This window comes from Peromyscus eremicus, unplaced genomic scaffold (genome assembly GCF_949786415.1).
Source record: "Peromyscus eremicus unplaced genomic scaffold, PerEre_H2_v1 PerEre#2#unplaced_3605, whole genome shotgun sequence".
Classification (NCBI taxonomy): Eukaryota; Metazoa; Chordata; class Mammalia; order Rodentia; family Cricetidae; genus Peromyscus; species Peromyscus eremicus.
In genome coordinates, this window is record NW_026737838.1 from 1 (window position 1) to 10,315 (window position 10,315).

The 10,315-nt window shown below is 50.7% G+C and overlaps 1 protein-coding gene across 1 annotated transcript; it reads left to right on the plus strand.

Moving 5' to 3' along the window:
* Positions 1–4,954: 4,954 nt before the first annotated feature.
* Tgfa (transforming growth factor alpha) lies at positions 4,955–8,422 on the plus strand (the record flags this gene model as incomplete). Its single annotated transcript, XM_059253230.1, has 3 exons — positions 4,955–5,104; positions 6,421–6,530; positions 6,980–8,422. Coding segments are annotated over 3 exons (268 nt in total), but the record flags the coding sequence as incomplete, so codon positions are not given.
* Between the last annotated feature and the right edge of the window lie 1,893 nt (positions 8,423–10,315).

Here is a 10,315-nt window from a genome sequence, read left to right on the forward strand (position 1 = left end):
CTTCATTTTCAAGATGCGGAGTGTGTGGTAAAGAGCAGTTACTGGCTCCAGGTCACACAGTCAGGAAGTGAAGAAGGGCTTTGAATCCAGGCCAAGTTGGCTACAGAGCCTGTGCCAAGCCGAGCTCCTGTCCTGAGGATGTAATCTGAAATACAAACAGAGTATCTTTGAGTACAGAGATAACGTCCAGCCTTGGTTACATATCACACCAGGCACCGTCTGGGTGGAAATAATTTGGTGAAACTAAGGAGCAGAAATTACTGTGCTCCATTTGAAGCGGCTTTGCAAAGGATTTTTGTTTAATGTTTTGTTTTGTTTTGTTTTGTTTTGTTTTGTTTTCTTTCCTGTGCTGCTGGGAATTGAACCCAGGTCTTTGTGCATGCTAGGCAAGCACTCTTGCTCTGAGCTACCTCCTCAGCCTGGTAGAACTCGAGATTCTGGTTTGCTGTTTCTTTTCTTATCGTGTTTGTTGTTATTGTCATTTGTTTGTTTTTCTTCCTCTCTCTCCCCCCCTCTATTTTACTATTTTTACAGTTTCACACATATATGTAATGAATTTTAGTCATTTACACACACACACACACACACACACACACACACACACGCGCGCGCGCACACACACTGGTGCCATGGCAGTAGTATGAACTTTTCTATGTTTATTATATTTTCTATACTTCCCAATGTGCTTAAAGCATTCCTTTTCTAGTTGGGGAAATTTTTCCTTAGAGAAAACCTTAACATTGACGGCTGTGGTTTTCATATTTCATAACATTTTTAAAGAGCGCTACGAGCCAGGAGTGGTAGGAACTTAGGGTGGCCCAAAAGCTATCCTTAGAGGAGAAAGAGAGATGTCATCGACGGTTAAAACAGAGGGGCCTGCAGCCACGGCACTGCTTTTAGGAAAAGCTCCACGGCAGCTGGCAGCCTTATCCACCAGCAGGCACAGCCCAGCTCCCCGACCCCGGAGGCACCGGAGAGTGTGGGCAGCCAACACTTATCTGCAGCCCTGTAGTCCTGCAGCCCAGCCAGCCACACGCTCTTCTCTACCTTTCTTTGTTCTTATTGTGGGGAAGCAACCTGAAAAGGGTCTGAATTACAGAAGCCAGAGAGCAGTGCAGAAGTGTGGGTCTGACAAGCAACCACCTCGGGCCCGGCAGACCTGCTCTGCGTGTGTAAATGGTCCCACGAGGAAGGCCCCAGTCTCACAACCCTTTCCCCCTTCATAATAAAGCTTATGTCATCCAGATTCTTTTCCTAAAGGGAGGTGCAGCCCCTCTCTATCCCTCTTGTCCAGTGCATGGCACAGGGGTATACTTGCAGCTGTCACTCTGGGACAGTGCTGAAGGGAGGTGGGGGGAGGGGTAAGGAACGTAGAGGAGGAACCAAAGCATTTTTAACTTGCTTCTAGATTCCAAGCCCGTCCTACCTCTGTGCTTCTCGGGCCTGTATGCATGCTACAGTCACCCAGGTGGCCAGACTGAGGGTATGGCCTTGGACCCGGCAGTTTCTAGAACTCCCAGGTGATTCTGCTGTACCTGCCAGAGGTAAAGGCAGCAGCAGAGTGAGGGTGTGACTCATCTGTGGCCAGGTGAGGTGACACTCCTCCCTTCTTATGTGACTAGTGCTTAAAATAATCGGCATAATTAAGTCTAATATTAGAAGACTAGGAATTAAAGAGGAGACGAGATGTCACTTTGGGTCTTTTTCCCCACTCATAAAGAACTACTGAGACGCAGGGCATTTTGTAGGTCAAAGCCTGGCCTGCAGGAGCGAGAGGCTGGGGAAAGAGGGTGGGCACACGTGGGTTCAGGTGTTCAAAGATGGACGGGGTCTGGGAAGCCCTGAGTGAGGCACAGGGCAATGGGCAGGCTGGTGAGGGGGTGGATGAGTGAGTGCAGAAAGCACGTGGCTTTTGGAGAATGTGGTCTGTGGAATGCAGAGTGGGGAGAGTAAGGGACTGGATTACTTGAGGTGTCCAGGCACCCATGTGTGGCCACCTGTGCCTACATCTACCCCTGGGCTAGTAGGGACCGTGTGGGCCACCTGACCTGGCAGGATGTTGTAGGGAGGGGTAGATTAAGACCGTGCATGGAAGAGAGGTCAACATCACAGAAAGGGTGCCTCTAACTCAGGTGGACTCTGGAAAGTAGGGACATCAGCACAGTTAGAACTTGAGAATGGGCTGAGAGAACCTGTTCAACGTTGTCTAGTCATGGATAACTCAGACTGTGTGCGGCCCAAGCCAACAGCTAATCACCAACCAGCTCTGGGGGGGATCTGTTCACTATTGTTTTCCCCCATCTGCCACCAGGGGAAAGGCCAGGGGCTACCAGGCAAGCTGTGTCTCCTCTCTCTGCCTCCCCCCAGGTTTTCTTCCTTTCTTTTTTTTTTTTTTTTGAATTAAACAAAATCCTGTCTCCATCCCACTGCCCTGAGCCATGAGAGTCAGCATACACAGCCTGTCTGTCTAGATCCTTAGGGCGTCCTTTTATTTCCCTGCTTGCCCTGCCTAGCTTTCTTATTTACCAAGGATACAAGCCCTTTACACCACGTGCAACTTAAACTCCAGTCTTTTCTACTTTTCAAGATAAGATGCTAAACCATAAGCCTACCATCCTGGCAAAGGAGAGGGAGCCAGACCCCAGTCTTGGACTTGGTACAAATGTCTTTCAAGTCACCAGAACAGGTGCAGGGAAAGGGTGGCTTGACTTTTTCATGACAAGATTAAAAGAGGAAACACACCACACATAAAATAACCCCAACCAAAGAACAAGTAGCAAAGCCTGGCGGTGCACCTCTGTCTTCCGAGCATTCTGAAGCTGAGGCAGGAGGTTTGAGCTAGCCAAGGCCACATAGCCAGACCTTTTCTCAAAACAACAATAAACTCAAGTATGTGAGCTTCAACTAATAGCCACCTCTGGGTGAGTCATCGAAGGGTGCGGACCCTGTATCCCAGGCTAGAGCTACTACAGAAATGTTCAGCATCTCCTGGCTGCCATTAGCTTTAAATCCTTATAGCGCCTGTCCCTTCACCATCCAAATGCTGATGTTTAGTCCTTGAAAAAAAGCCTTGATCTGAGAAAACATGCCTTTCTGAGAGCTGGGCCTGACAACTGAGGAGACAGGACTCGGGGGTCTCACCTGGAATGGCTCTGGAGCCAGCCTGGCACAGTGGCTGGTGCCCCAGGGAGGCTATTGAGCCCAGGATCCTTTCTATGTTCTTTGTTCTTTAAAGCCCTTTACCTGACAGCTGCAGGTTACAATGCAATCCAAGTATAGACTTAAAAATGTTTGCTACCTTAGCCCTGGTTAGAAATATATATAATATACATTTAAATTCAGTGTGTGGTATGGGGCTGCTCCTCAAGGAAGCTCCTGCCCGAGAGGGTTGGAACTCAATATTTACACTGAGGATTTTAAAAAGGAACCAGGGTGTCACCTCATTCACTTTTCTGTTAAAAAGAGTCACATGCAGCTGGGCAGTGATGGTGCACGCCTTTAATCCCAGCACTCGGGAGGCAGAGCCAGGTGGATCTTTGTGAGTTGGAGGCCAACCTGGTCTACAGAGTGATCCAGGAAAGGCGCAAAGCTACACAGAGAAACCCTGTCTCAAAAAAAAAAAAAAAAAAAAAAAAAAAAAAAGAGTCATATGCTTGGAGGAATGCCAGGAAAGCAAGTGGCCCATGTCTCCTTATGGTCGGCCCATCCTGAAGAACCATCTGGTGAGCAACCTGTGCACACAGGAGGCTGCTTTGGCAGGATGGAGCCAGAGAAGCTGGGCATGCAGCAAGAGCAGTAATGAATGGGCTGGCGATGCACGCACCAGCATGCACGTCCACACTTGACCTCGTTTATACCTTTGCTCATGGTGCAGAGGTCAGGCGTGTTTCATTGGAGGCCAACACACAAGATTTCACAGGAGTCTGGAGGCTTCTCCAGCCCTGATGGAACCAGGTGACAGCGCCAGGCCCTCGTCCTTTCCTGGAGGGACCAGGCTATGCACTGAGCCACCCAGAAATTATCCTTGGGGCTAATTAAACTTGATGAAGAAGACAGGAAAGCCAAGCTCAGACTATGCATCTAGTGTATTTTCTTTCATCCAAAATTCTAAATAAGCAATTTTGGTTTTAAAATAACCTGGATTTGGGCTAGGCATGATGACACATGCCTTTAATCTCAGCACTCGGGAGGCAGAGGCAGGTGGCTCTCTGTGAGTTTGAAGCCAGCCTGGTCTACATAGCAAGTTCCGGGACAGCCAAGACTACATAGAGAGACCCTGTCTCAAGCAAACACATTAAAAACACCTACATTTGAAACTAAGGAAACAGCTCAGTTGGTAAAATGCTTGCCACAAGGCTATGAAGACCTGAGTCCAGATTGCCAGCACCCATGGGGGAAAAAAACTGGTGCAGCAACCTATATAACCCCATAGCTGAGGAGACGGGGGGGGGGGGGGGGGGGGGGATCCTTGGAACTTGGCAGCCAGCCAGCCTTGCCATATAGGTGAAGTCCAGATACATTAAGAGACACAGTCTCCAAAATAAGGCAGAGGGTGATAGAGAAAGACACCCAACATTGACTTCTGGCCTCCACAGACATGCACACACCCACACACCTGCACCAGCATGCACACAAGCATGAACAGGCATGCACAGAGTTTCATCACCTATCAAAATGAAGTTCTTGTCCTCAACGCTGCTATTAGCACTCAAGAGTTGGCATAAGGACAGTGATCACAAGTGCACCCTTGGTGAAGAGGGCATCCATTTCTCCTCCCCTCAGCAAGCAGCACCGAGACAGGGAAGTGAGACTCACTGCCTCACACCTGTGTCTCCAATCACAGAGGAGGCAGCGGCCCTTGGGGGCTTATCCAACAGGCCCCAGATCCTTCCAGCTCAGCTTGGGTGGACGAGCCCCTCTGTCAGAAGCGGACTAACATTCCTTTCTCCCACAGCTGCCACTCTGGGTACGTGGGTGCTCGGTGCGAGCATGCAGACCTCCTGGCCGTGGTGGCTGCCAGCCAGAAGAAGCAGGCCATCACTGCCTTGGTGGTGGTCTCCATTGTGGCCCTCGCTGTCCTGATTATCACCTGTGTGCTGATCCAGTGAGTATTTGCCACCCCTGAACTCAGGTCCCCCACCTGTCTGCCTTGCCAGGAGCATCCGGAGTATGGCCACATGAAAGGGCCACCAGCTCATTGTTGTGACATGAGAGTGACATCAGCTGATCTAAGAGGGTAGTTAATGTCTCTCCACACAGTGTCAGGCAATATGTGCAAACACCTGGAGCATGGGTGATTGCCAGCAGTGGTTCTGGGCTCTTCTAGAAGTCATGTCAAATCTAAGACATACTCTACTACTGCCTTTGAACCCAGAAAACTTTTGAGCTGGGCAGAGGCTCCAGAGAGAGCTGGAAACAGCTCCCAATGCTCTTGGTCCACAGCAAAAGTGCTTCCTCCCCGCAGAAAGTGCTTGACAAATTCTAAAGTTACATCAGAGGCTCCCGAGGCGGTTTCTGTACACTGGTGTCGTCACCCTCAATGGCCTCCCTCTTTCTCCACCAACACCTCTCATCCTCTAAACTGTATCCTCCAGGAAGCTGTGCTGAGCCTCAGGTCAAGGGAGACTACACGAGTGTCTTTTCCTGTTCGCTTGCCCATAGCTGCCCACTGGCCTGGCCGGTCCAGCCAGAGCCCTAGATACACAGTTCTGTATTCCCAGCAGCCGACATCAAGCCAGACTTATATCCCTGGAATGGTTTAGTGCAAGGCAAAGGGCTCAGAGGATTTCTACCTAGTTTGAATTGGCACAGGGCGTTTTTCAGTTGAAGGCAGCCTGTCAGCACAGCTCAGGTTGACTCAAGGCTGGGGTTGCAGAGGGCACAATGGCTATTTTGATGAGGCTGGATATGAAAGCCGTGCCAGGCTTTTGTCCTCCAAGGCTGGCCAGGTGACGCACAGACCAATAAGAGACACTGTCCTGGTGAGTTGCTGCTGTTAGGACATCTGAGGCACAGGTCCAGTGGCGCTCAGGGACTTGGCCACCTCCCAGAGCACCATGGCCTCCAACCCCAGGGTCTGCTGGTCCTAGTCCTCGTGTCTGTTCTAAGGCCATTGCTACACTGGCAGAACTTCTCAGTTGGCCCTTTGTGGAGACAGCAAGCAGCAGGTGGCTGGCCTGTCCCCTCAGCCAGCTAGGGAGTCTGGAGGCAGGTGACCCAGGAAGTCTGGAGCTGTGCTACAGCAACAGTGCTGACACTCGGCAGCAGCCAACAGGTTCTCTGAGGCTGGTCAGTGACCATCCAGGTCCTCGGGGTCCTGCGGTGGCGGATGGTCTGAAGGGCTGAGTGGGCACCCAGGGCTACCCAAGCGGGGCTCTCCTGCCAAGCAGGGGCAGCTCAGCCTGTCCCTTCTGTCGCCAGCTGCTGCCACGTCCGCAAACACTGTGAGTGGTGCCGTGCCCTCGTCTGCAGACACGAGAAGCCCAGCGCCCTCCTGAAGGGAAGGACCGCTTGCTGCCACTCTGAGACAGGTACAGGGCGGCTTCCGCCCTTTTCCTCCCGGGGAGATAGATACTGGCGGGTGGAGGAAACGGCCACCATTTTCCAAGTTGGCACAGAGGAGACAAAACAGGAGGGAAGTGCGGGGCTGTTTTCCCACACCACTCCTGACAGGGGAACTGGCCACGGGTTCGGCTGAACTGCAACCCTCCTGACAGACGTATCTCCCCCAACCTCCTCGCTGCCCTAACTCACCTTTCTCTGTCACAAAACCCCACCCCCTCTACTGTAATTCATGTGCTGTCCGTCACTGAAAGCGTAGTTCCAGAAGCTGATGCCCCTGAAGCTGGCCTAGAGCTGGGCCTGGCTGCTGAGAGAAGCCAGTGGCGTGGATGATGTTGCCTCAAAGCCTCTGTTCCAAGCTTGTCTCGCCAGCATGGCTCGGGCCCACGTTGTTCACCCTATTTTTCTTTTCTGCCAGTGGTCTGAAGATCCCAGAGGAGGAATTTGGCCAGGTGGCCTATGGCGGCCCACCGACGGAGAAGCTTCTTGGGACACCACCACCGGCAGTGCCCAGGCGCCTGGGACGTGCTGGCAGACCTTCCCCTCAGCGCACAATCGCCTGTGCAGCCCTTCTGTCCTCCGCGGGCCTTCAAAACTGTGTGATAACTCTGCCTGCTGGGTTTCCTCAGCGCACCCTAGAGAAAAGGCCAGTAGACCATGCTTTCAGACAAGTCGAACAAGAACCTCCAAGAGCTGGCCTTCTTGCTAACCCACACCAGGCATGTGCTTGGGTTGGTGTCTCCTGCTGGCTATGGATTCCAGGCTGTTTCTTCTCAATGGGCCACCTGGTCCCAGCAGAGACTCCATGGTTGGTGTACACAATGGACAAGGGGAAAACGTCTCTTGTTGTATGAAGACAGTGTGGCCTCCTCTGAGCCTTGGCATCTTCTCAAGCTGTTGCGGGGATGTGTGTCTTATTTATTAGATGGATAACGGTTTTATTTGTAATCTCGTAAGTCAATGTCAGGCATCCACGTTAATGATACCTAAGTGGCTGGCTGTGAAGTTACACCAGCTACAGACGTCCAGCCGCTTTGATAAAGCAGGACGGCAGAGAGCGGCCTCCTGGGGGCTGTAGAGACAGCATTCTAAAGTGCATTCTGGTGGGAGCATATCTGCTATTTGGAGGTTATGCCCTCTAAGATACAAAGCAGGAACGTCCCTCAGATACACACTGTAGCAAAGTTAGCAAGGCCAGTGACAGAGTCACCCCGATGGGGACAAGAACACAAGAGAGCCTATGTGGACACCTAGGGATGGACTCACATACCAACACTTGATTAAGTGGATTAACTTCCTCATGAGCTCCAGCATTAGCAGTGAGCTGTGGGCCAAATCCACGAAGGGGGCCAGCCCTTTGTTTTTCATGCTGTTGCCTTGGTTTTTGCTTCATTTTTAGGAGAAATTTAGCTTCCCTATTTATTTTCAAGCATTAGGATAAATATCCCACGGTTGTTTTTTGTTTTATTTTGTTCCCTTTCAGAATGTTGGCATTATTAACAAAATTGCTACCAAGCCTCTCCACTGCCCTCTGGAGAAGGAGACGTGTTCCCTGAGCACCCGAGGGTGCTCTGACCCATGGGGCCCACCCTCACCCCTGGGCTGCTCGGTACTGTCTGGAGACAGAAGGACAGTAACTACATAAAGCTGCTTATTGAGGAGGCCATTCTCTAATTCCAAAGTGTAAAGCCTGCCCCTGTCAGCCCTCCAGAGTCTCTAACAACGCCCTGGAAGAAGGGCATTGGACATACCAAGTCAGTTTATTTTCTATCAGCAAGTTTTGCCTGTTCCTCGTTCTTCTTCTCCATTCCACCTTTTTCTATGGATTTTTTTTTTCTCTTCTCATATGATCTAGGCACTGATCTGCCCCAGGTCTTAACCTGGCACTCTTTGTTCACGTTGCCTGGAGCCCCAAAGAAGAAACTGGGTCTGTTCAGTGCTGTCCTCTAACTCCACAGCTGACGCGACTCCAGGCAGAAGGCAGCATTTTGTTATTTTATTATTATTATTATTATTATGGTTTGGTATTTTGTTTCTTTGTGTGAGACGAGGTCTTGCTGTGTAGCCCAGGGTAGCCTTGAACTTGAGGTCTTCCTGCTCCGGCCTCCTGAGTTCTGGGCTTACAGGTGTGTACCACCATGTCCCGCAGAGTTTTTCGATTTTTAAAGAAAATACGCTGTTTGCATTCCTTGGGTCATCCATGTGGGTCAAGGCCGAGTGCAGCCTGCTGCTCAGAGACCAATCAACTGCACTGGGCTTTAGACCTCTGTTGGCCCCCAGCGTTCTCAGCAGACCCTGCCTGAAGTCCTGGCTCATGGGGACCAACACAAATGGAGGGCTTGTTTTAATTCAGTTCACACTGTTATATTCAGACGACAGCTCTTTTCTGGTCTGCTGGAGGCTCCTGGATGTCTGACTTCTTTTAAAGAGTTTGAACTGGTATCGAAGTATTAATGGGCATCTCTTCACTGATGTCCCATCCTAAAGAAGTTACCAGGAATTGTCATCCAAGACTCGCAGAGGTGGAGAAAAATTAGGACGAACCCATGATGGTGGAAGCAAAGGATCGTGGGGAGCACCTCAGCTTGGGATCTGAACATTGCAGTTCTCAAGGCCAGCCAGTCAGAGCAGCCAGTAGCCCTCCTGGTGCCTGTACTCAAATGCCCCCTAGAAGTGCCTTCCCAGTCAGGCCTTTTGCAAAGCAGTGGGTCTGCAGAGTCAGCAGCTGAGGCTAGGTTGAGACAAGTCTGGTTGCACATCATCCCTGCCCCAGCATATGACAGCCCTGCTTTTTGGTGATTTTGGTTTTGGAAGTCAGACAAATGCTGTTTTCCTTCCTGGGCCATCTCACAGCAGAGATAGCCCTGGTTAGCTGTACCAGCGCCCTCCTGTCAGTTCACACTGCTCTCCCTACAGCATCCTCCTGTCAGTTCACACTGCTCTCCCTACAGTGCCCTCCTGTCAGTTCACACTGTACTTCCTGGCCTCTCTTGATGTTCAATACAGCTATAAATAAGGAGAACTCCTCAGCAGCCACACAGGACAGTGGACAGCACAGCTGTTCCAGTGACTCAGGGGACGATGAACGTCCCCACTGAATGAATTAAAATAAACTCTAGGGACATTGAGATGGCTCCAAGGGTAAAAGCACTTACCAACAACCCTGAGGACCTGAGTTCAATCCTTGGGACCCACACGGTGGAAGGAGAGAACTGGTCTTGCCTCTCTCTCTCTCTCTCTCTCTCTCTCTCTCTCTCTCTCTCTCTCTGTCATTTTTAAAAATAAAAATGAATTTTAGAAAGGCCACCACACCTCTAGTTGTAACTTTAAACACACCATGGAACACATTTTCTCCATGGAAAAACACAATGAAGACTCCAACCCAAAAGACAGATTCCGAGTGGACAGACACAGAACCAAGCCATGAGTCAGTTTGTCATGGGTCCCAGAAAAAAAAGATGGGAACAATAGTCCCAAGGTCCCTTCCTCCCCCCCAAAAAAAGGGGCAAGAGGCAGAGTTGGTCCTAAACACTCACACTGGTGAGAGAGGAGGCTGTGGCTGAGGCTTAGATGGTGGCCTGTTCCCTTCAAGCACAGAAAGCCACCTGGGTCCCCAGCCCAGGTTTCCTAGTGCCTGTGAGACACTGGATGGACCAGCAACATTCTATCACTGCCTGCAGGTCCAGTCCTGTGGTGAGTTCGAAGCTTGTCTCTCCCAGGACCAAGGAGAGGCCATATTAAACATCACATACAT